The sequence below is a fragment of the Pristis pectinata genome, chromosome 28 (genome assembly GCF_009764475.1).
Source record: "Pristis pectinata isolate sPriPec2 chromosome 28, sPriPec2.1.pri, whole genome shotgun sequence".
Taxonomy (NCBI): domain Eukaryota; kingdom Metazoa; phylum Chordata; class Chondrichthyes; order Rhinopristiformes; family Pristidae; genus Pristis; species Pristis pectinata.
The window spans coordinates 13236585-13263816 of record NC_067432.1 but is presented as its reverse complement, the minus strand read 5'-3'; the positions used below and the strand labels follow the sequence as shown (position 1 = coordinate 13263816).

General features: G+C 39.3%; 1 protein-coding gene across 12 annotated transcripts in view; it reads left to right on the top strand.

Moving 5' to 3' along the window:
• The window catches only part of sema6dl (sema domain, transmembrane domain (TM), and cytoplasmic domain, (semaphorin) 6D, like), a 248616-nt gene extending 230389 nt beyond the window's left edge, over window positions 1–18227 (top strand). For 8 of the 12 annotated variants that reach the window (XM_052040380.1, XM_052040383.1, XM_052040384.1 and 5 more), the window contains 13 exons: window positions 150–240; window positions 670–789; window positions 958–1046; window positions 1744–1961; window positions 2849–2980; window positions 3142–3297; window positions 3388–3561; window positions 4343–4483; window positions 5626–5703; window positions 5836–5894; window positions 6295–6345; window positions 9384–9527; window positions 15031–18227. In XM_052040380.1, coding sequence (XP_051896340.1) covers window positions 150–240; window positions 670–789; window positions 958–1046; window positions 1744–1961; window positions 2849–2980; window positions 3142–3297; window positions 3388–3561; window positions 4343–4483; window positions 5626–5703; window positions 5836–5894; window positions 6295–6345; window positions 9384–9527; window positions 15031–16349 — 2772 coding nt within the window. In that variant the 3' untranslated portion in view covers window positions 16350–18227. The remainder of the gene's footprint in view (window positions 1–149; window positions 241–669; window positions 790–957; window positions 1047–1743; window positions 1962–2848; window positions 2981–3141; window positions 3298–3387; window positions 3562–4342; window positions 4484–5625; window positions 5704–5835; window positions 5895–6294; window positions 6346–9383; window positions 9528–15030) is intronic. The other 4 variants (XM_052040389.1, XM_052040390.1, XM_052040391.1 and 1 more) reach the window with 3 other exon arrangements.
• Window positions 18228–27232: the final 9005 nt, after the last annotated feature.

Sequence of the window (27232 nt, the reverse complement as noted above, 5' to 3'; positions counted from 1 at the left end):
GCAAAGGGTAATCATAATCTCACAGCAGAGCACAACATTTGAATACATCAATAGTAATTGAATTATAGCCGCTTAAAGTGATATTGCTTCACAGCTGTTGTATTGAACAATGCTCACACCAAGGTATAATTTATCTTCATTTTATGCAGTTGGAGACTTTGGATTACAATGGCGAAGAAGTCAGTGGTTTGGCACGGTGTCCATTTGATGCCAAGCAAACCAATGTTGCCCTCTTTGCTGGTAAGATGTTCATTAGCAATGAATCTAAATGATTGATGATGTTTATAGCACTAAAACAAGTTTAGAAAGGTAGCATAGTTCATCAAGTGCAACACTGGTGTCACAAGTATTATTATTGCTGATAATTCACTTCATTGTGGAATGTGGGGATAACAGGTTACAGAGAAAATCATTGGGTGAATGAGATGCTTTGTGAGCTGCCATAAACTTGATCAGATCGTGTCCTCCCAAGGAAAATATAAAATACCCAGATTTAGCAATCCTTCTAGACGTATAGAGACAATTTACACTGATACATATAGTAACAATATCAAGAGCAAAAATTTTATTCATGGGCAATCCACTAGAGAAATTTGAATTAGCCTCACTGAAGAGAAAACCCCAGTATACTTAAAATGAATTAACTGTTCTTTGTTTTTAAAATTCCAGACAATAAGTTGTACTCAGCAACCGTTGCAGATTTCCTAGCTAGCGATGCAGTCATCTACCGCAGTATGGGAGATGGTTCGGCTCTGAGGACTATAAAATATGATTCAAAATGGATCAAAGGTAATGCAAAAATTGTACATGCATTCAAGACTATATCAAACATAATAACCTTTTGGTCCTTGACATTAAGGCAACATTATTAGTAATGTCTAAGTGCTTGAGAAAAGTAGAGTTTAAGTGGAGCTGAAAATGTCAGAAATCTAAAGTTGTGCTTAATGTTTTTAACAGAACCACACTTCCTGCATGCTGTTGAATATGGAAATTTTGTCTATTTCTTCTTCAGAGAAATAGCTGTTGAGCATAACAATCTTGGAAAGGCAAGTAACTGTTCTAGACATACCATTACACAGTCACAAATAAACATTAGAAATGTTAATGAATTTTGTTTAAATAAGTGGAATCCTAAATTTATAACTGCATATTCAATAAACATATGGCAACTTTGTTTATGACTAATTATAATGACTAAGCTGAATTGCCCATTTAGAAAGAGTGGGAGGTTATAAATTGGCAGATATTTCCTTCTGATGAAGTAAGAATCAACATTTAGGGGATTGATCATCTAATTGCATTTGATGTGCAGATCACTTTTGCATAGTCTGTTCCTATACATTTGCTCTATAAGTAGAAATCCAAAATTTACAGCCATAACGATCAATTTTGCAGAAAGATTTCTTGAAATTACTCTGCTCTCTAAAGGCTCAGACTAATAAATATTTTAGTCCCACTAATGCTGTTCATGTTACTTGCAATCCCACATAGATTTGCCACTGTAAATTATTAAACCTTTTACTCATGGTTAATTAAAGCAGTTTCAGCCCATTGACCATATGTTTTGGAGTATTGTAGGGCAAGCTTGAGAGTGTAATGCTTATGTAGAAGCCCATGAAAAAAATTCTGATCTCCAAAGAAAGCATTGTTTACTGTTGGTGCCTGCATCTATTTTTAATTTTAATAAATCAATTCTTTAATCTGGTGGGTGTGCTCTAGTGTACTGTTTGTATTTCTTCACAGGCTGTTTATTCACGTGTGGCGAGAATTTGTAAGAATGACATGGGAGGATCCCAGAGGGTGTTGGAAAAACACTGGACATCCTTTCTAAAAGCTCGATTAAACTGTTCGGTTCCTGGGGATTCATTCTTCTACTTTGATGTATTGCAATCTGTCACAGATATTATACAAATCAATGGGTACCCAACTGTTATTGGAGTATTTACAACACAGCTTAACAGGTGAGGAATGGAGTAAACTGGATTCAAGTTACTGTTTCTTTAGCCTGCACAACAAGCAGGAGCTTTGTAGGCAATAGAGGTGTTTTGGAAGTTTGGTTTACTCCAGATGCTGAGACACTTTAATTCCATTAAATGTATCTTTCAGTACTTGACAGATTTCCTATTACTAAGTCGGATTAGTTAAAAGACGGCTTTCAGTCCAGTGGGATAGACTCCAAAGCAGGTAGTCCCAATGTGGGAAGGGCAGTGTGCAGACCCAAGCCATTAGTGGTTGCATGGAGATGGATGTGGAACTTGGGGCTGGGGAAAGTAATTCTGGCCCACGAGAGTTGTTGTTGGGGCATTTACCTTCTACCTGAACTGTCCTTCACCCCCTTCCCTCAACGCCTACGAAATCTACTCAGATGCTATAAAATCTGTAAAGCAGGTTAAACCAGAGGTCACCCCACAATCTACCTTGTTTGACCTTGCACCTTATTGTCTACCTGCGATGCACCTCCCTGTAGCTGTGACACTTTACCCTGTATTCTGTTGTTGTTTTTAACCTGTACTAACTCAATGTATCTGCACTGTGTAATGAATTGATCTGTACGAATGGTATGCAAGACAAGTTTTTCACTGTACCTTGGTACAAGTGACAATAATAAACCAAAACCAATAAATATTTAAATTGCGAATGTGTCTGCCAGGGACAGATTGACTGCCTGTCCTCTTGGTCTACATCCCAGAAGTGGAGAGATTAGATATGGGCTTAAGCTATTTAAATTTTTAGTGTCTTGCCCAATCCCAACATTTTTTGAGTGCTACGTTCTGCACTGTATTCTTCTGCATTAAGATGGAAGGTGGAGGAAATGACTTTTATGGCAATATCCTTTCACTTTGTTTAGTATCCCTGGGTCAGCGGTGTGTGCCTTTAATATGGAAGACATCGAAAAATCATTCAAGGGAAGGTTTAAGGAGCAAAAGACACCAGACTCTGTTTGGACTGCTGTTCCAGAAGACAGGATACCAAAGCCAAGGTACAGTCCTCTTGTGGTCATTTGTTACTTTAAGCAACAGGCTCAGTTTTGTAAGCTGCTTCAACAATTTATAATCTTCCCACTGTGTAATTATTTCAGGATATTCTCTTAAAGTGCTGAAGCAGCTTTAATTCTATTAAAGCATTGTGTTTAATTTAAAGGCCTGGTTGCTGTGCAGGACATGCACCAGCAGAATCTTACAAAACCTCCATTGATTTCCCTGATGAAACGCTTTCCTTCATCAAATCCCATCCCCTGATGGACTCAGCTGTCCCCTCGCTCATAGAGGAGCCCTGGTTCACCAAGACACGGGTCAGGTAGGACATTTGTAATCAAGTAGTAACACATGTCTATTTTCCTGTTGAGTTACTGACCTGCAACTCCTCAATGATGTTTCACTTTTGCAGGTACCGCCTGACAGCAATTGCTATTGACAACACTGCTGGTCCCCATCAGAACTACACGGTTATCTTTATTGGTTCTGAAGCGGGCATGCTGCTTAAAGTATTAACAAAAACAAGTCCCAGCTCACTCAATGACAGCATACTACTGGAGGAAATAGATGTTTTTAACCCATTGAAGTATGTAAAGGTTTATCATTTCAATTCTGCATAATTAGGAGTATATTAATCAAAGGGGTTCAGAAGAGATGTGGGAAGAGTAATTTAAAATATTTAAAAACCTCCTACAGGTTTTATGGTAACTATTCCCCTCATCCCTTGCCTATCTTGTCCAATGGCGAGTAAAGAAATAGATCCAGCATGAAAATTTTGAATGACTACCAATGCCAGTACAGTCGTACTTGATCTGAGATAAGCCAGTGCCAGTTATGTATTTCTTTGGGGTGACTTCCCCTAATGTGGGCACCTCCACCTAGGTATTAAGGCACTGCATAACTCCAATTATAGGGCTTCTTTGCTACACTATTGCCTTAAGCCATCAGTTGCCTGATTGAGGAGACTTGAAAATGAATGTTCTAAATGAGGACACCTCCAATAGGACATTAGATTTTCAGTCTGTTTTCTCCTTTGGTTTAAATTTATAAAATACTTAGTAGCAGAAGTAGTTTGAATAACACCATCCTTCATTCATCTTGTATTCTGTATTGCAGTCTTAGGTTGCTAACAATTCAGGAGTGTATCAGTAATGCAGAACATTGCTTGAGATATACATAAGAACTTTACTCTGGATGTAATTTTCCTAAATCATTTGGAATTGAGGGGATAATTTAAAGAAATTGCATAGCTTTCCAGATGTGAGATCAGGTTTGTTCTTTTGATAATGCGAAATAAATAGTTTTTACCTAAAAGAACTGAATTATACTCTTTGTGCCTGACCAAGTCTTTGTTTGAAATAAAACAGGTGTAATGCTGCAAACGAAGATGACAGAAAGGTACTGGGGTTGCAGATCGATAAAGATCACCATGCCTTGTTTGTGGCCTTTTCCAGCTGTGTCATTCGTGTACCACTCAGTCACTGCGAACATTATGGCACTTGCAAAAAGTTAGTGTTTCCTACTTTTGTAATAGTAGTTAAACAATGTATGATAACAGCAAGCATTTTCATTCCTTTGCAGAAACTGAACTAGGCAGTGTATTGACGTGGAAAGGTGTTGTGAAGGTTTGACAAATTGGATGTAAACAAATAGTTCATTGTTGTGATGAGTTCACATAACAAGGAACACCAGACTTGACATTTAGGAACATGAGAGGCAGGCAGAATTATCGGTGGGAGAAGAAGAGACGCTGCAGGAAAAGTTGCCATTTTTCAGTACGCGTCCTACTTGCATCTTTCAGAAACAATTTCTTTTAGTGTAGCAACTGATTGCATATTTGAAAGTCATAAATGCAAAACTGCATCAGCTAATGGAACTAAAATATCAATATCGGCTTTGAAGTTCTCACTGGAACCTGGATGTTCAGCCGAGTTAAATCTGTCGATTTAATATTTTATCATCTGGAGATTTTCAGATCAGCTGGCTGCTGAGGGGTGACACAGCATTGAGGATAGGTCACTAGACATAATGGATTATGTGGCAATGAAGATCATTAATGTGCTTTTTATGATTATAATATAAAAAGAGCCAGATGGAGTTCAGAGAAAAAAAAACACAAATGCTATAAAATATTAAAAACTTAATTTATATGAAGTGACTCGTTAAGACTATATCACTTGTGGAATTAATAGAGTATTTCAATGTATCTGTCCCTTTCATGGAGAAGAGTTTGCATTTTAAACTATTTATGCACATATTGTCCATCTAGACAAATCTCCCTCCATGGGGAAAGAGTTCAAATGCCAGAATGAAAGATTAAAAATGAAATAGGAAGGTAAAAGCATGAAAGTTGTACATTTATCATACAATGGGCAAGATCGTTGTGGAATAAGTTACCAAGAAAAGTGAATTGCATTTCAAACTGTGGGAAGGTGAGATGTTTTCAGAAGTTTGGAGACCAACCATGAGGCAAAATATTCATGGGTTCTGATGTAAAGGGTGATTCTCTGATCCAGCACTCTTATGCCTGTGACTTTGTACCTGTGAGTGCCAGATCACACAATCAAATTATTACCCACACCACTAATGTGCTGATTTAAAACTGAACTATACCCACAAAGATGTCCATTATTTTCTGTTTTACTCACAGAGCTTGTATCAGTTCAAGAGATCCATACTGTGCCTGGCTGGATAATAAATCATGTGGAGCTGTGAGACCTGGTATGAAGTAAGTATGTGTTTTCATTAACACTTGAATTTCTGATAAGTTTGGCAAGACTACACTTAAAGTTGATTTTCTCCCTTCCATTTGCCACTAAATTTCAATTTCTCAGAGATATTTTTGCTTTTTAATCACCAGCACTGTGTTTGAACAAGATGTGGAATTTGGCAACACGGCACATCTTGGAGAATGTCATGGTAAGTGAGATTTCTCTAACCGATTTCTCTAACCAATTTCCATTAATATGGGGGGAATTTAGGATGTGAAGCCACAAGCCAATAGACAGAGGTTCTCAGAAGTTACTCTGACGTTCATTTACCGAGTCCCACTTTGTAATTTCATGCATGACTAACATTTCAATCAGATAATGTGTAGACTTTCAAAAGAGCCAACTTTTTCATCATCCTAATATAGTTTGCAGAGCTGAAGATCTTTATTATTTTAGCAATTTCTAAACGGAGGCACATCAAGCTGATGTTCTGAAGTCTTGTTTTTGTGGTGTCGACAGCCGATTATGATTAAACCATTTCATTTGCTCAGTTCATTATCTTTTTTTAAACTTTTTTCCACTACTAATCTTTCTTTTAATTCTTCTAGAAATCTTGGTCGCTACACCAGATTACAAACCATTTGGTGATCCAACATCTGGTTAGTTTGGGGTTTTTGTTTGCTTTTATCTTTTCCTCCTTCCGTTGCCTCAGCAAACTTTACCCTTTTCCCTTTCTGCTCACTTGGCAGATGGCCACGTGTGATTTGTTCTACATCTGCCAGCCACAAGCACGATGTAGCAAACTAATCATTCTTTCCTCCTCAGTCACTAGTGGCTCCCAGCACGTTTCCCCGCCTCCGCTGACTAATCAGGTTTCTTACCCGAGGGGTTACCTTTTAACACATTGCTCTACAACACTTGATGCATTTTGTAGCAGCCCAGTTTTCTTTGCTTCCCAAGCATGTGAAGGCATCTCACTGGTTAACTGCTAATCTGCTTATCTCTTTTTCCTCAGAAGTCCAGATCTGTGCTTCATTAATGAAATGTTAACACATTGTTGCCTTGTTGGACCTTAAGCTATACTCTCAATTTAAAAGAATGTAATCCTGTGAAAATGTTAAAATACTTCATCAGTGTTGAGATACAGATTGTACTGAGCACACCAGTTTAGATAACCATTATATCCCCCAGCAACTTAGATTGTGAGCAAGTCATGAGGTTCTGTGCAGTGGCCAGTGTTTGCTGTTTTAAGGAAGTTCAAAATCTATTGTAAAGGACTTTCCAAACTGATGAGCACCTGCAGTTGATCCAGATAATTGTGGCATCTAGTCCCCAAGCTTCCTAACCCTTAGAGGCTGACTCTCTGCCACTGACAATGAAAGAGTAGCCTGGTATAAAATGAGACCCATCCTAGTGTGGCCTTAATTCACTGAGGATTTATGGATCAATAAGATGAGGGCCTGTTAAAAGCAAACTGGGTGCAAAAAAAAATGACGGGATGCACACTCCATGCAATTTCAGAAGTAATTTGCTACACACTGTTGCTGACACCAACCTTCCTGAATCAACCACTGAGATTGATGTCAAGCTATAAGCTGCTCTCTTGGTATTCAGCAAAACACTGCAGATTTAAAAGGGACATTTCGTAAACCCCTCAATACATTATCTAATGTAAATTCTGTAATGCGGTAATACTGATTTAATTTCTTTTGGTATATGAAAATAGTCATTAGTCCATCTTGTTCCCTAACCCCCCCGTGGCCCATGTATTCATTTCAAGAATGATTTTTCACCTAGACACTGTTACAGCGAGATGTAAATATCATTTGGGCCGTGGTTGTGAATCTTAATCAAATGAAGTTGCTGCTTTGTCTGTGTGTAGTTCACACCAGAATTGTTCTCCCAGTTGACTTCAGATACTAGCATTATTCCAGGCATCCATCATGTATATATTCAGAATCAGGTTTATTATCACGGACATATGTCATGAAAATTATTGTTTTGTGGCAGCAGTACAGTGCAAGACATAAAAGTTATTCTAAGTTACAAAAATAAATAGTGCAAAAGAGGAATAACGAGGTACTGTTCATGGACTGTTCGGAAATCTGATGGCGGAGTGGAAGAAGCTGTTCCTGAAACACTGAGTGTGGGTCTTCAGGCTCTTGTACCACCTCCCAGCTGGTGGTAACGTGAAGAAGGCATGTCCCAGATGGTGAGGGTCCTTAATGATGGATGCCACCTTCTTAAGGAACTGCCTCTTGTAGACGTACTCCATGGAGGGGAGGGTTGTGTTTGTGATGGAGCTGGCTGAATCTACAACCCTCTGCAGCCTCTTTTGATCATGCACATTGGAGCCTCCATACCAGGTGGTGATGCAACCAGTCAGAATGCTCTCCACCATACCTTAAGAAATTTGCAAGTGTCTTTGGTGACATACCAAATCTCCTCAAACTCCTAATGAAGTAGAGCCACTGGTGTGCTGCCTTCATGATTGCATCAATGTGTTGGGCCTCAAAGATCCTCTTAAATGTTGATGCCCAGGAACTTGAAGCTGCTGACCCCTCAATGAGGACTGGTGTGTGTTCTCCTGACCACCCCTTTCTTGGTCTTACTGACATTGACTGTGAGGTTGTTGTTGTGACACCACTCAACCAGCCGATCTGCCTCACTCCTGTATACCACCTCATTGCCATCTGAGATTCTGCCAACAACAGTGATGTCATTGGCAAATTTATAGATGGTGTTTGAGCTGTGCCTAGCCACACAGTCATGAATATGGAGTAGAGCAGAGCAGTGGGCTAAGCATGCATCCTTGAGGTGTGCCTGTGTTGATCGTCGGCGAGGAGGAGATGTTACTACTGAACCACACGGACTGAACGGTTTCCCAAGTTAATGCCATTTCTGCCAAACCATGAAAATCCTTATTATTTTAGCTATTTCTAAGTGGAGGCACATCAAGCTGATGTTCTGAAGTCTTATTTTTGTGACATCCACAGCTAGATTTCAGTTCATTATCAATTCCTGTCATTCTGCTCATCGAGGTATAGGTGTGGGAAGTGGCACCTGCCGTAGCAACACACACAGTGATAGCATCTCCATTCCCAAGTCAAGGTATTGACTCTGGGGAGGATGCTGGGGGCAAAGGAAACACTTTGAATTGGGATGTATATGGAAAATCTGAAATTTTCCTCAAGGCATTGCCAATAGTTCTTAGGTGGAGGTTTGGCATTAAAGTCAATCAGGTGATCCTGAAATGGGGTAGGGTTCAGCGAAAAGCGCACTTTTGAAAATGTCCTGAGCCAGATAGATTAGGAGAGCCTTTGGATGTTGTGGATTTGGGGGTAACTTGAAGTAAATTATTTGAACTAATGTTGTAGCTCTTAAAAAAAAAATCAGCACAGGCTCAGTGAGCCAAATGGCCTCTCTTCTGTCATATGACTTTCCATGCAGAACATTGAGGCTGGATGTGTACAAGTGTCAGAAAGCTCTGCACAGCTTCCAGCCCAATCTCTCGCCTATACTTTTAAAGGTATGATTCAGACCAAGTTAATTTGGTCAAAGGGCTTTTGTGTTACTTACACATTTAGGATGGCTTTAGACCTTTACTCTGCTGTAATTTGGCATTAACAGTTAATTTATCCATAATTTCACCCCCCACCCCATTAATTGTTCAAATAATTTAAATCTGTCACCACAGAAACGGATGTTCCAGCAGCCTCTGCTTCCACTGCTGTAAGTGACCCGATAGTATCTCCAAATGTGATCGGTTCACGAAAAGTTGCAGTGCAAGATGATGTGGACACTTTTGATTATTTTGAAACATTATCTGCTGTCCCCAATGGTAAGGCCTTTGAAGGGAAGCTTTCTTCCACTGAATGGAAACCTGTTTTATTAAAAAGCTGCCATATATATATTCAGTCAATCAAAATGGTTGAGGCCAGGGGCTCATTTGAAAACAAAACAGAACCATCTTCAAAGTAAAACAATACTGGTCAGGACAGGTGCTGATGGAGTGAAACTCTGCACTTCTTAAAATTCTGAGTCTGAAGTGGAAGCTGGTTATTCCAACTCTTGTTTCAGGTATCAAATAACAAAGTCTTTGTACCTAATACTGAGAGGAGGCCCTGAACAGTCTTTCAGACAGCCTGGTTTTGTGATTCTGTCAAACTCTTGTAAAATGTGTAAAGTTAAATTTGGGAGCAAGTTTAATCAAAAACTGTAGTATGTCATGTGTACAATGCATATTGCAAAGGCTGAGCTTTTGTTAGAGTTTGAGTTAATAATCAGCTACCATTGACTTTTACATGCTGGGACTTCTGATCAATCTACAGCATTTGGACTCAAGAAAGTAAATCATCAAAGTGCATGGGAAAAGAGGACAGTTCTTTGGCTTTTAATATAAAATAAATCTCTGGTCCTGTTCAGATAATGTTTTCTTTTTAACACAAAAAGCAGCTAAAGCAGGTTTCTTCTCAGTTCTATTGGCAGTGTTTTTATTTTAAATTAAGTTAATTACTTTTACCTCAGTTAAGACATGCACATTTCTGATATGTGTTGGTGATCGTTATACAAATGCTGTTATTTAAGTTGGTCTGTTGCACTTTACTTTCAGTTCATTCCTTCCTTCATTTGTACCTTTTTGTTGTGGAACAGTCAATGCCATTGTTTGATTCTTGATGTTTTCTTCTGTCAACCACTGCCATTACAGTTCTAACCCTGAACATTTTACCACTTATGATGGATAAAATGTTCAAAAGGCCTTGCCTGATTTTTATATTTTAAAAAATCAAATCACCCATGCATCTCACTAACCAAAGTGATGGAAATTCTGCATGTGTAGAATGGAGAATCTACCTCATTATTAGCCAGTAACTTTCCCTTAGAATCCCTCCAATGGGTATCAGCCATTCAGCTAAGTCTTCTATTTCACATTTATGTACTGAACTAATATTTTTATCCTCTAACAGTCATCCTAACAATTTCTTTCTCTTTGAGGAATTCATTGAGAGATAAATGACTTCTCATGTTCAGTTTATACAAGAGACTAATAGGAAATACTTTGTTCAGGTGCCTTTGATTTTCGTGACTGAAATAATTGCAAAATATCGTGCTTGTAAATTGTATTTTAATTTGCATGCAGCCTACACTATCGACTAACCATGAGCAGGAAACTATTTCCTTGCCTTGTTTATTTGGTTACGTGTTTCATACTATACTACACTTGATTTAACTTCAAATTCTTTATACTTGGGTATTTTACTTGGAATGTGTTATTTTATTTGTTTGGAATTCTACCAACATGGGATACTTTCAAAAAGTGCCAATGCTAATATTTTTTTCTGTTTCAACTGAGAGTATTCCTGTATCTTGCACGCAAACGTGTCTGTTGGCACAGGGTTGCCTGATGGAATTAAAAGTGCAGCATTGAACTCACAACCAGATGTTTTCCTGAGTTCAAATAGAGAAATTAGAAAGTGGCAGCTTGTTCAGGGGGCTGTTTAAAACCAGGAAGGGGAGGAAGATATGGAAAACGAAAGGGCATGGATTCAAAACAGATAACAAGTGAGAAAAAAATTGCCTGTCGTTTGCCAGTGCTAAATTACTGTGAGAAAATCAGCCTCTGGTTGTACTTGCCTCCTGCACATTCAGCTCTGTTAAAGTGATTAGAACCGGATGCATTAATGAGTACATCTTGTGACCAATAATTTAGAATTTTGCTGGACTGATTTCTTGCCCCATCTATCCTTACTGTCACAGAAATCTAGTTATGAAGCATTTACAATTCTGTTGCAGAATACGCCCTTATAACCAGAACTTTGCAATTATAAACCGTAATAATTTCATCTTAACTCCTGTTTTATTAACATATCAAAAATAAATCAAGGCATGCATTTACTTAAAACCCTAGTTACTATTAGCAATTTGTCAACCACTTTACCATGCCCGTTACCTTGCACTTTATGCTATTTTTACCGACATCACAGTTGGCCCTGCTTCTTGGCAGGGCTGCTGTTTTGAGGGGAGCATATCAGAGGTGATGAGAGAGCTTCTCATCCACACTCCATTTGCAAATAATGGGAATCTATTCTAGGAAAGCTGCACGCTTTATTACTTCTGGTTTGTATCAAGCCAAGGCATTAATATGAATTACAGTTGACCCTTTTTAAAATATGCTGCCTGCTAATTGGCCAAATGGTGCATTATAATGTAATATGATCAAATAGCATCCTGTTAGTTAACTGAAAAAGTCATTGCTTATTTACTCAAAGGATCAGTTAATTGTTCATGCGTCATTGCTGACTGCTTGAAATGTAATTGTAAATTTCACTCCTACTACTAGGATATTCTACTGTGCACAATTTATTTAACAAAATGCATTCTGCTCCTTGGGTGTGGATCCTGGAGTCTACAACATATTAGTATTTTCTCCGAGTTTTCACTATTCTGGAACCTTAGTTTCATTAAATTAAACTGCTCCCTTTACCAACAGGACATTCTGCAACGGAAGCAAATCTACCAAGTTTGCATTGGCATCCTTAGGGCTGTGTGAGGCAAGAGTTGAAAACCTGTCCAAAACACATCCCTCAGAGGCCAGAGGGTCACTTTTAGGGTTATAGGCTGAAATTATTGCCAGTACGTCCTGGCATAAGATGCATTAGTACACGTAGGCTGCTGGATATGTGCAGCAACACTCATGCACAAAAGAGGTTCAACTCTACCAACCTTTTCCCAGGTCTCTATTCTCTCACCATCCTCAGTAATCTGCTCCTCAGCACTTATTCTACCTTCTCATATGAGGACATTCTAGCAACTGCCATATCTTGCACCTTGTGCACAGTAAAATATCATAGTATTTGCCCTAGAGCAGCCAAGCCAGATGCTGCTATTGGCCAAATTTGAATTCTGGGCCATTGTTTAGGTATTCATACTCTAGGAATGCAATTCCTGATGAGAGATGAAATAATTGGTGCTTCAATTTTTTTTTAAATATCACTTTTTGAGAAGGCATATTGTGCAGGACCATGGTGTCCTACCACTTACCGCACTGTGACATCCAGCAAGCACCCTGCTAGTTGCTCTACAGGGACAAATAGACTTTCTTTAGCGAGAGATTGGATTAATTCTGGATTCAGTCAAAGAGATGCTCCTCAATTTGGCAAATTCAGTTATAATCTTTCTCAGCTTTTGATGGTAAAATGGGGAATAATGAACACAGCCATTTTGCTCTTAAGGAAATGTCATTTTAATCACTTCTCAATGATGTTTTAGCCCCATCAATTGCTTGTATAAATTCTCAGCTGACAGGAACAGTGAGAGTCCATAATGATAAAGTAAAATTGTGTGTACTATTACAATCCTTCACTTTTTGATATCACCTTCCAAATCTATAGTACATGAAAAGTGTCTAAAGATGTGTATTAGCTATAAACTGAGTGCCTTAATGCAACAACAAATGCCTCAAGTATCCAAAAAAAAAGCCAGAGTTCAGAACAATGAGACTATGGGAAAGGAAGATCATATTGAACACCACCGTATGACAGCATTAAATTAAAATTGAGATCACGTATGCTCTAAAAGAAAAAAGATAAACACAACAGGTCACATTGATAGCTCTGGATTTCTTTAGAGGAAGAGCAAATCCCTTCATTTTTGAAAATGTTAACCTCAACAGAAGTTTACAACAGTTGCCTTTATTGTGGATAAAGAACATGACGTTTTATATCAAAACTGATCTAGAAAATAACCCAATCAAAATTCATCATTGGATCAGTCCTAACTTGATTGCTGTGTGCCATAGCAAAGAAACGTTACTTTTGCTTGACAAAGTGTAACAACAGTGTAAAGTTACAAGGCTTAGAGAGCCATGGCATTTTGTTCCAGAAACGATGGCCAACTAAAATGAACTGTTCTGCACACCTAGTTCCAAGTTTTTCCCTTGTGTTCAAAACTCCACAGTTCTACACAAAATGCCTATTATTAAAATCCTCAACTATTTTTGGTATCCTTAGAATACAGTAATTACTGTAAAAACCTCCATATACTTAAAAGACATGCTGTACAAAGTTAAATTTCAGAAAATAATTTTTACCATTGAGTGAAAACATGTTTGGACTATATTTTGTTCATATAGTGGCTTAATGCTGGCCACTTTTGACAACGTTTAGGAGATGCGGGTGACATTAACTACCAGATCATATTAGGAAAGTGTTAAAACTACATACTTTAAGTAGGCCCTAGAAATGGAGAAATGACTAACGTGTCACAATTTTTTTTCTATATTTAAATTATTAAGTCTTTATAATGTCTAGATTAAAATGGATGCAATGAGAGAACAAGGAATTTATCTCAAGTTTGAGATCACCACCGATATACGAGTCTAGTCAGAACTTTCCCCCATTAATTAATCCTTTCCTGTGATGGTGTCTGGATGTGGGGCAGCTCTAGGCATATCATGCAGCCACCAAGTAGCCCATGTTGTATCATCTTAAACTGCTTGGCCACCCAGTAGAAAGGCAATTTCTATTCCTTCTCATCTACAATTGATGCTACCTGGTTCCCACCACTACACTCCCCTCCTGCCATCTTTTCCTTTTCATCCATTTCAGTAAGGACAGAGCTAAATTTGCCAAAGCATTAAATCACACTACAATCAAGTACATGTAATTGGTTGGGCAGCTAGCTGGAGCAGAGGGAGAGGTGCAGAACAAATGCTTGACAGTCAGTAGTAAGGGTGAGCCTTGGATGAAAAAAAACTCCTTGACCAGTTTGTCTGTTGCAGCCCATTTATTCTCAGGCAATAAGTATAGAAAAATTTAGCAAATAATTCTTTAAAAATTGGGTCTGCTAGCAGTGTTAAAACAATCAGTTCCAAACACTAAAATACCCAATTTTATTACCAAACGTGATAAATTCAGAAAGGGTGGATTGTGTACATATCGCAAAAATATCTTAACTGTGCTGAAAAATTGGAAATGAATTTTGAATTCACTCATTTATACTGCTGGGCACAAACAATTATAAACAAATCCATTCCATAAGGAAATCTCAAACTTGTGTGCAGTTGTGGTTACAACCATGTTTAAGTTATTTATGGATCTCTGTGCACAAGTGTTAAGATGTATGGGGAAGATTTTCCTGGAATCAAATTAAAAATCACTGAAAACAATGGCTACCAAAACTGCCTGCTAACAGAACTGAAAATAGTTCAGGTGTTTTTCTCATGTAGTGTTTTAGAATTTTTTTCTCAACAAAAGTGCTTAATTTCTAATACATTCTCTTCCAAATAGGGATCATTGACATAGGAAACACACTTTAATGTTTTTACAAACTTAATTTTGCTCCAGGAGTTCGATGGGAAGTGCAATCTGGAGATGCAAACCAAATGGTTCACATGAATGTCCTGATCACCTGTGTTTTGGCTGCTTTTGTTCTGGGAGCCTTCATTTCTGGTGTAGCTGTGTACTGTCACCGCGATACCTACTTGCGCAAGGCCAGAAAGATGAACAAGGATGCAGAATCTGCACAGTCCTGCACTGACTCAAGTGGAAGTTTCACAAAATTTAATGGACTATTTGATAGTCCAGTCAAGGAGTACCCACAAAGCATCGACACACCCAAGCTTTACACAAATCTGCTATCTAATGGCAAAGAGTTGCCACCCAGCAGTGATGCGAAGACCATGATCGTGGATAGCCACGGACAACCTCCTGAACTAGCAGCCTTGCCAACACCTGAGTCTACACCAGTACTTCATCAGAAAAGCATTCAACCCATCAAGAACCAGTGGGAGAAAGCCCAGAACAACATTAATGCGGCAAGAAAGGAATCACCTTTAAAAAGCCCCCAAATTATTCCATCAAGTCCATCTTCCCATTCCCCCATAAACCATAATAGCCAGATACCCAGTGCTGTGGTACTTCCCAATGCAACCCATGCCTACAACATGTCTTTCTCAAATTCTAATGCCCACAAGGCTGAAAGGAAGGTGCAAAATATAGAAATGTCAATTACTGGCCATTCTGGTAAAAAAGAACAGCAGAGATCTGTTGAAGCAAGAAACACATTAAATGACCTCCTGAAACATCTCAATGAAAGTGGAACCAGCTCTAAAGCTATCTTGGGGGACATCCCTATGAGTCGTCAAAATATAATGCTAGAACCAATGACCAAAATAGTGGAAGTACCTCCCAAGGTTCCAAACAGAGAGGCTTCACTCTATTCTCCTTCTTCTACCCTCCCGAGACACAGCCCAACTAAGCGCGTGGACGTTCCATCAACCTCTAATATACAACTGTCGAGTTTAGAGAGAGAGAGAGAACGAGGCTATCCCCGAAATTCTTCACAGAGGCACTCAATATCTGTGCTCCCCAAAAATGTTATCAGTTCATTGAATGGAGCTGTGTTGTCACGGCATCCCAGTTTTAATAGGGGAGGATATTTTCCCCCAGCACCGCCCATGAGGATGGATTCTGTACACGGGACTCCTCTTGTTATTCAACCACAACCTGGCTCATTGTCCCGCCAGAGCAGTTATACCAGCAGTGGGACGCTGCCTCGGTCAGGAATAAAGAGAACACCATCCATTAAACCAGATGTGCCACCAAAGCCATCCTTCGGTCAACCCACAACTCCTGTCAAACCATTACAGAAGTACAGTTACTAACAGGACAAACAGCTAAGAGCAACTTCTGTATCTCAGCTAATGTGATGTGGGAGGACATTTAAGATCAATGTTGCTTGAAACTACCAGTGATAATGCTCTGATAAACACACAGAACAAGTGGCCAAAGTAACTATGTTTCCTCAAATTGCATCTTTCAGCAAGACTGAAGGCAGGACTGTTCTCCTGCTGGGCAAAGAAGATGCTATGTAATACAAAATGTTACTGTTAAGATTTGGAGCCTTGGAGAAGAGCAACATGGAAGTTATCCTGTGATTTTTGCATCAAAGTAGAAGGAAATACTTGAACAATGGTTCCATTTTCACTGCTGTTGAGCATTGTCTCCCCGTTAAATGTGAACGGTATTAATGACAGTACATGCATTTGTCTTGTTGCTTGCACAGATGTTTAATGACTTTTCATAAAACTTTTGATTTCAACAAATGTGCTTTTGGTTTGACAACTTGCCACTCTAGCCCAATTGTAGCAAGGACAAATACTTTGTGGCATTCCCTGTGAAGGTCACAGATAAGTGCTGTGTGAACTACACAGACTAGGATGCACTTAATGGTTCTTGTGGCAGCTGTTAAGCTGTGTTGCCTGATATACTGAGCACGACGAAAATGACCTGAACCTGTCCTACTGCAAATTTACTTGGACCATATCACTGTGTTGAGTGCAGCTACCTGTCTACAACCATGGACCTTCGGAATAGTGTCCATGTAGCTTAATCAAATGTGACACCCATTCCATTCTACACTTGCACCATTTACTGTAAATTCATACAGTCAGTTTATCTTACAATCTGTAGACAAGGAGCTGCCCTGCCACAGAGATGGGCAGTACACAAGCTAAAGGATAGTGCAATCACTTTGTTAAGGAGTGTTAAATGTGATTGGTAGGGCATCCAGAAGAGTCATGCAGGTAATGACAATGTTCTGTAAATAGCGTATCTGTGTTCACCTGGATTCTGTGCATTTTGTGCCTTATTCAATAAGCATTATCATTGATATTGAATTCTTGTCAAGTGTTCTCGAATAGAGAAGCTGCTTTCCAGTGTGCCAGTTGTATTTTATTTTTAAATGGTTTTGTATAAAATGAAATAGATCAAATCATAGCCTAAAATATAAAGGCTACTTGCAGCCATTTAATAAGTGGGGAGAGAAAAGATTGATGAATATATGGTTACACCCCAACATTGGGAAACATTCCACTGCAGTTTTTTTGACAAGAACAAAGGTTGTTTTGGCATGAGTTGAACAAAGGTTAGCTGGTGTACCACATTTAAGGTAATGTCAAAGCACCAACATGCACAGGTAACCCATTCTTCTTACTGACATTGATCAGGCGAGTCGAGCTGCATGGCTTAAATACTAACTGCATAAAAGGTATCACGGATAATGTGGAATAATTAATTTACCATAACCAAATCTACATGATGCTGTAGAATCCTTTCCAGCCAATGAACAAACTGCTGCAATCATTTCAATACTATTAAAAATTTAAAAGTGATTTTGCACCCATTCTGGCTATAAAGAAAGGTAAAAAAGAGCCCAGATCACTTAAACAATGCTGCACTGTATATTGCTACTTGAGCACTTGCTCAATTTTATGTTGCCATTTTTAACTTCCTGTATTGCCTTTTACATTAAATTCACCAACTACTTTCTCCATTTGTGTTATGGTAAACCCAGGTCGTATCTCTTTATGGTACATTGGCAAGCTAACTCTTTTTAAAATAAAAGGTTGTTGTTGTTGTATAATGTCCTATGAAGTAACATGTATAGAAAATCCTTGTAAACTTGTACTGTGGAAGTGTACATAACATACATTTTGTTTTTAACACCGCATGTAAAGTCAAAATAAAAGAATCCAATAGAATATTTCATTCTCTATTTCTCTGCAAATTAATATCCTTCCATGTGTAAATATTCCACAGTTCCCATTTCCAGAATTCAAGTAGTGCAGGTATAAATTGTCTCAAAATGAGTACTATTTGTCACAATACCTAGAATTACTGTTCAGCAGTCAATGAGTGAAATCCTAACTTACAAGTTCATAGGCATTTTTGAAATATATCTAAATGGCTTAAAATTACTGCTGAAACCTGCTAGGTTTTGAACCTACAGCTCACTGGGAGTTCAGGACTTCTGGTCCTGAACATCTGCAGAACTGATCAGTTCTGCCAAGTGCCCCACACCCCTCTGCTGGAGTACTAATGGAGTCTAATTCATTTTCCAGCAGTTACACTGGAGAAACTGCCACCAGGTTAAACCTAGTGCAGATCCATTATTTTCTCACAGACATAGGAGGGAACTATTTTGGCCCTTGGAGTCCATGCCAACTCACAGAGAATTCTCCAACTAATTTTCACTGTAACTTATTCTCCCCACATAACCATCAACTTCCCCCCAAATTCTACCACTCACCTACACACCAGGGTGTATTTACAGTAGTCCATGTCTTTTGGGATTGGGAAATCTTGTGATCAAGCAAACTCCACACAGACAGTACCCGCAGTCAGGATTGGACCTGGTCACTGGAGCTGTGAGGCAGCTGCACTACTAAATGCACCAGCATGCCATGCAGCAAATGTGTTTCATTGGAATGCAATGCCTGCAAGGGAAATGTTAACTTGACAGGTAATTTACAACTCTTGATTAAATTGAGTTAAATTTGTGCTTTCTAGAATTTGCATCTTAATCTTGTGAATTGACAGCTGGTTCAGCCTGGGAGTGCAGCTTCACCAGCTATCAGAGCAGCCCAGAAGGATTGCCAATTGGCCTAGAGCTCACCAATCAGGTCAAAGGCAGCTTCCTTCCAAAGGTTTGCCCCCGGGTCCTGCAGCAGTTAGGGACAGGTTTAGCAGAAATTCCAGACCATTATTAATTATTGACTAACAAGTTTTTTTTTTAATTAAGTCTTTTGAGGGAAATAATGTAAAACAGTCACATGTCTATGATGTCACTTCAGGACTTGTGGACCATACCTAAAGAACAATAACATCCATGGCATGCGGCATCATTCTCCAGGCTTTGGGTGACAGCAGGGCATGATGAAGGAAAGATACTGAATCACTGGAGTTTGTAAATTGAATCACTTAAATGCTGCTGAATATAATGGGGCCATCTACCATCACCAGGGTTTGAGCGGGACAGAGTCTATCCTTGGTCTGAGCTAGTCCTGCACTGTACAGATGAGAGAGGATCGGTGACTGAAACTAGGATCTCACTGAGAATAGCTAAACCCAGCAAAACCCACTGCCCCCGAGGTGAGGAGCTTCACCCTCACATAGCTTTTCAACACCTGGCCACTCTTGCTGAATTCTAAATAGGTCCAGAACTGGGCTCTAGGAGTGCAACACTTCCACCCCCACAGCCTTTTGACACTCACTCCATGTGATGAACAACTTCCAATGAGGTGCTGAAGAATTCAGGAGACTGCTGAAACCATATTGGAATCATTCATTGTTTTCAGGATAGAAGAAACTTCAAGGGGGAAAAAAAACAGAAAATCACAGCTAAGAACACAAGGATAAGAGGAGTAGACTGTTAGGTTCCTCAGGCCCAGTCTGCATTTGACAGGATATCCTGACATCTCACCTCCACTTTCCCACTCTGCTTTATTTTAATCACCAACAGTCCAAAATCTTATCCCTGGATCTCAGGAAGTGGATTTTCCACTGATACTTGGTTGTAAAACAGGAGTTTTGCATGTGTTTATATAAAGTGGAAAGAAAATCTGGCACGGAAGAACCATCAAATTCCTAGTCTTGAGGGGCTGTGAGGGAGATGACGGGTAACTTAAATACTGTCCCCACAACAAAAGGAGCAAGTATATCAAATATAGCTCAACAAAACTAAAGGGACAGCCATGTAAAATTAGACGATCAACAAACAAATCCTAAGTGGAACTTCAGACAGGCTACAAACCAAAAAAATCCTCAAGGATCGTAGAAACACTGCAACTTATTTCTATTATATCTGGTCATTTCCAACAGTCACATTTTTTATAACAATAAATTCTATAATCAAACCGGATAGCTTTCCAAATGCAGTAAAAGCAGTACAGGTTTGTTAACATGCCACAGATGCACAAATTTCAGCAAAGGTCTGAGGCTCCTTCAGAAGTGAATGGGTCACAGAGAACACATACTGATAAAGAAAAACATTGCAACTGCTGTAAGTTGACTACAGTTGAGCAATAGTACACCCTTCAATAATTGCCCTTAAACTGCGTGCCTAGCTAGACCACTAAGAGTGAGGTTTGGAAAATAAGGATAGCAGGTTTCCTTTCTTAAACAACTCAAGTGAATCAATTGGAGGTTAACAAAACCAGTAGTGCCATGGTCATCATCACTGAATTTTTTTTACCATTTCTGATTTACTTAATTAACCAAATTTAAATTCCCCAGTGGCTGTAGTGGGATTTGAACTCATCTCTCCAGATCAAGCCTTTGGATTGCTAGTCCAGTAACAACCAACTGTATACCCCAATGCATATTTGGATACCTCTAGGTGAAAACACTAATGTGCTGTGTATGAATGAGTAACTACCACATAAAACCTCCAAGTCCAAAGGTGAAATAGTGGAAAGTAATTAAAATCTCAAATCAGGCCCACAGCCTGGATCACAGTTTTATTGAGGGAAGTATGGCTGCCTGCAGTTAATTGCTGTGTAATCATTGGTCCAGATTTTCCTGAGAAATGCTAACAATTCCACATGAACCTGCCAGCATTTCCCACCCACAGCCCAACCCTCCCAAGTGTAAGTTCAAGAAGTTCCAGATTTCCAAACTATCTGACAGCCGTTTGCGACTATCATTCTGGCTACATTCTGCTATTGGGCTGCTATGGAGTCCAGGGAGGAAGCACAAAGCTTCTACAACTCTCCAACAATGGAGAATCTGCCTACAGAATCAACTGCAGAAAGTTTCAATGGAGGGGAACATTTGCGTGACACTAAGCAATTTATATTTGTTCTTGAATTAATTGATTTTTAATTTTCCTGTTTCTCAAGTGTGTTTTGGCTTTCTTATGCAATAATTCTTAATTCATTTTTAATGGTTATGGAATCCTGTTGAATGGTTCTGGAACACGTCAGAATCATTTGGAATATTTTGACAGCCAGCTAAAGCTGGATCTGTGGAAATTACCATTGGAAGATGCTTTAAAGGTAAATAGTGGACATAGGAGCTGGCTTACTGGAAAAGTGCAGAGAGTTCCAGTCCATAGGTCACATAATAGAAACTGGCAACAATTCTAACAAAATAAATTGGTTTATCATTGTCACAAGTACAGAGGTACAGTGAAAAACTTGTCTTGCATACTATTTGTACAGATCAATTCATTACACAGTGCATTGAGGTAATACAAGGTAAAACAATAACAGGGTGCAGAATAAAGTATTACAACTTGTATTAATCAACTTTTATCTGGACTTTAAAACCAAAACAGATGCACGACCTCCCTGTGAATGCAGGTACCTCAAGAAATTAATGCCCTCAAATCCCTGAGTACTTACTCCCTAGGTTACAGACACTGAATTAAGATATCAGACTTCAATAAAAAAAAGGTTTTAATGAGCTGTATGGACAGAGGTTTCAATGAGCTGTATGGATAGATAGACACACACACATATACCAACACTGAGCTTTACAGCACAAAGAAGACAATTTGACCAATCTGTCTCTGCTAAAGCAACTCAAACTTAATTTGAATGCTCTGCTCTCTCCCCAGGTCCCAGGCTTTCTCTGCTTCACAGGTTTATTGACACTTCCCTTAAAAGATGCAATGGGCTGTGTCTCCACTACTCCCTTTGGTAAACATTCCATGTTCTAACAACACCGTGTAAATGATTTCTCACCTCACCCCAGAGTACAGATAGTTTGATTTAACTTCCAGTTTTCTACAGATGTTCCCTGACCAACAAGCAAGTTATAAACAAAAGAATCTTTTAAATCCCCATGGAAGCAGATGAGCAGCCAATTACCGTGGAAGATACAAAAGGGGAGATAGCCACTGCCGTATAAAATGCCAAATTTTTCAATAAAAAGCACACATGGACGGAACATGGATTCCAGAACAGGCACAGTGTAATTCTTAATAATGCATGGTTCAAAGTAATAGCATCTGCAGTAAATCTTCTCTCACCAATGTAGTGAGTAACCACTGTACCTGATCTGACAGAGGAATTAATGGAGCAAGTCAGAAAGCTTGTAAAAAATCCTGGAACATCTAAAATCAAATTATCCCACTCATGTCACTGATTTGCCTTCCATTATGTTGAACTTGAGAGTATCAATCCACATAAGCACTTCAAGTAGATATTGTGCCATCTGCACAGTTGGTTTGAAGCATTCCTTGCACTGCTGCACAGACACCAGCTGGCACTCCTTCAGCATGCAGCTGCTACGATATCCACGCAGGCCTCCAGTGAGGAAACGTTAAGGAAGATTGTATGTTGTAATCCGTTTCAGAATATCACAAAACACTTTACAACCAGTGATGTACTTTCAAAGTGTAGTCACTGTTGTAATGTAGAAAACACAGCTGCCAATTTGTATGTAACAGTCTTCCATCAATGGCAGAACGATAATGACCCAGTGCAAATAGACTGGATAGTTTATTCATATTGTCACGCGTACCAAGATGCAGTGAAAAGCTTTTATTTTACGTGCCATCCAGACAGGTCATTCCATACATAATTATATTGAGGTAGTAAAAAGAAAACACAACATTGTGTTACAGAGGAAGTGCAGTGCAGGTAGACAAATAAAATGCCAAGGACCACGATGAGGTAGACAGAGAGATCACGAGTTCATCTTTTAGTGTATGAGAGGCCTGTTCAAGAGTCTGATAACAGTGGGATAGAAGCTGCCCGTGACCCTAGTGGTACATGCTCTCAAGCTTTTATATCTTCTGCTCGAGTCAGTGGAAGGGAAGCTGGTTTGCGTGATGGTGTGATACTGAGTCAAAGTAGATTTCATCTCTTAGAATGTACTCGGTATAGAGTGATTTTAATCACATTCAACGGCCTTGGGCTCCATCGAATAAGAGCAGCCATTCACTATTTCTGCTCCAGTTGGAGTAGCAAGACCATTGGATTCAATTTATTGGTGGATTAGCATATTGTTGATCTAATATGGATCAGCAACTTGCAAATTAACTCTCCTGAAGTTAACTGTGCCATTTGGCAGTTGAGCAAATGAGTACCAGTCATCTCCAGCAGAGGAGAGACTGACAAATTAGCTGAGATTCCTTCCACAGGGACAATCAGGCAGGCATTCGCAAAGAGCTAAAAGAGGCTGCATGCTGAAAGCTTCATGACTAAACAAAATACAACAGCTAAAACTGGAAGTAAAATCACAGTGGGAACTCATATGTAGATCGGGTGACCACTTTGCAGAACGCCTCTATTTGGTCAGCAAGAGTGATCTTGTGCTTCTAATTGTCCAGCACTTTAATCCTCCATCCCCCTTCATCTCTGCTGTCTCTATCCCTGGCTTCATGCACTACTCCAACAAAGATCAATGCAAGCCTGAGGAACAGCTCAAAATCTTCCAACTGAACACATTACATTTCAGACTCACTGGGGGGATTCAACAATTTTAGATAATTAACATTTCCAGCATTTTATTTATGATTTTGAGTACTCATTCTACATTTTAGATAATTCTGGATTTACATCACTTATGGACTACTATTTATTCTTGTTATCGCCCTCTTTCACCTGGCTATCACCCTTCTGCTTAATCTCTCCTGTCTTCTACCCTTTAAGAGAATATTTCTTTTGTTCTCTCCTCCTGCCACACCCCCAATTTCTCTGCACCTTAAGTCTTACTATATCTTCAACCATTCCCAGTTCTGATCTCACTGATCTCCAACACTCTTTCTCCCTCGGTTGATGCTGCCCAACCTACTGAGTACTTCCAGCATTTTCTGTTTCCATTTCACATTTCCCACATCTACATATTTTAATTTGTGAGTAAATATAAATCTGATGTTAGATTGAATAGTCTTGAACAAAGAGATTCTCAGTTCAATCTGCTGGAGGAACTCAGTGGGTCGAGCAGCATCTATGGGGTGGGAATGGAATTTTCGACATTTCAGACCAAAACCCTGCATCAGGAACCTGTGTCTCTGAGGTTCTCAGTTATTGCAAGTCATTAGTTTAGGGGCAGCACAGAGGCACAGGTAGTAAACCTCACTTCTCCAGCGACCCCTATTCAATGCTGACCTCAGTTAGCATGTTCTCCCTGTGACCATATGGGTTTCCTCCGGGTGCTCTCCAGTTTCTTCCTGCATCTCAAAGGCATGCAGAGTGGTAAGTTAATTGGCCACTGTATATTGCCCTTGGTGAGTAGGTAAGTGGCAGAATCTGGAGAGAATAAAATGGTATTGGTGTAAATGGGTCCTTCATGGTTATCACGGACACGGTGGGATAAGAGCCTTGTTTCTGTGCTGTACAGCTGATATCAAATTAATCTCTTTTTTTAAGCCAAATATAGAACTCAAATCTCGTGATCATATAACAGTGGCTGTGTGATCTCAGCTCCCCAAAACACATCAATCTGGTAAAGGAAAGGCCTGCGACAGGACCATGGAGCGAATAAACTACTGATATAGAGTCATAGAAACACAGAAAACCTACAGCACAATACAGGCCCTTCAGCCCACAAAGTTGTGCTGAACATGTCCCTACCTTAGAAATTACTAGGCTTACCCATAAAGTAATACAGCATTGATAAAGGCCCTTCAGCCCAACTCATGCATGCCGAGCACTGTGCCCTCCATTCCAGTCCCATATGGCCAAATCATTTGTACTTGAACCAACTGAATGACATAGCACACCAAAGAAGCAACAGTTCAAACATTGAACATTTCAATCTTAACAAACTGCCGACTTTGTATACATCATAAACTGGAGAAACTAGTCTTGAAGTCTGCCAGATCAATGCTTTATTTTTTTGTGAATGTTTCTTCCAAATTATAGAGTTAAACAACTGTAAATCTTTCAACTGCAATTAATTATATGCCTATAAATGTGTGTGCTGTAATGAATGTTAATTAAAACATTTGTGCATCAAGTGGCTTTTTTTTAAATAAAACAGATAAGCCCAATCCTAACAAGATAATAGTTAATGGCATGACCTTTGCTTGTGATGTTTAGTTGAAAAAGACACTGGTGAATGTGCTGGATGTGAAGCTCCAGTTGACTACACTAAACTAACACCCTTAATGCAGATGTGAATAAATTTGAAATATTAACTGTGACTGTAATTAATTTTAAACATGACTGGGAGTTGGGGGGCAAGGGCAAGTTCTCCAAACTCTTAGATATCAATCTCCCTGAGAGTATTTGCACCCACTCATTATCTCTTAAGTCAGAGCTGGAACCCATGCAATTTGTGTTAGAAATGGATAGATCTGCAAAAAGTGAGGAAATTCACAGTATTCTGTCACTCACATAAACAAATTCCAGTGAAGAGGGGTTAGAGCCAGCCCAAACACACATTTAATGTTCCCAAAAGTTACCCTTCAATAATGATAACATCAGCCCTTCTCATACAGATGTGGGATTGTGTAATACCCATAACATGCGTATATCTCTGTAGCAGTTCAAGTCCAAACATTGCCTCAGAAGGTTACCAGGACAGTAAACACCACGTACAGAGCAGATCCTACAATTCAAACCAAATGAAAATCCAAATCTTTCAGTCCCACTTGCTCCATTAACATTTGTTCTCTCCTCACATTCAGTTCCCTTACTCATGGTACTCCGTTCCACAATTGTTCTGTCAGGACTGCTCACCACCCAACTCCCCAACTGTCTTCAATACTCAAATTCTTTTTGAGTATAAATAGCCGGGGAAAAGGAGAATCAGCAAAATCAAACAGTATTTGCAGTCTGAACACAAAAGGCCCACTCAAGAGTACAAAGTCAGCTAGCAGAAATAAATGCCTTCACACGTAGATGTGATTACACTGTACCCATCTATATACCCATGCCCTGCAGAACTGAAAAGCTAAGTGATTATCTTGGTATGAACGATAGAGAAATGGGGAGCTATGTGGGAGGGAAGGGTTAGGTAGATCTTAGAGCAGGATAAAATGTCGGCACAACATTGTGGGCCGAAGGGCCTGTACTGTGCTGTAGCTTTCTATATGTATCAAAGGATATATATACCATGGGATATATTATTGCTCTGAGGATCTGATTCATAAATAAAAAAATAAGGACAACGTAAAATGGCACTTTATCAAAGCAAAATAAGGACTTGCTTTGTATTGTACCCTTCATAGCCCTTCAGGAATTCCAAAGCACTTTATGACCAGTGAGATACATTTGAAGTGGAACCAGTGTTTAAGTAGAATTTGTACACAGGAAGCTCCCACAAAATAGTGAATAACCTGAAATGTTTGTTTTAGGGATATTAGAGAGAAAAAAGTTAATATTACTGATGGAATGCTACAGACGATTCTGTAATATTACTCAGGTTTTCACTCTCCCCCACCTAATATGCTGGGCATTTCCCACAGCTGTAACCTGCATTGCACAGTTTTGCCACGTCCCTCTGTTCATTCTCTCGTTCTCTCTCTCACAACAATTGATCACCATGACAATTCCAACCCCACAGGACCAGGGACATTTCCCTTCTCCTACCCACCTCTCTCCAATCCTCACTGCAACTTTAAACCTTTCTCTCTTTCCCAGTTCTGACGGAGGGTCTGCAAGCTGAAACATTAACTCAGTTTCTCTCTCCACAGAAGCTGCCAGGCCTGCTGGCTGTTTCCAGCATTTTCTGTTATTAATTCTAATACAAGAGTACCATTCACTGAGGCTTCAAGGTTCAGTCCAATTTTTAAATAAATAAAGTCGGTTCA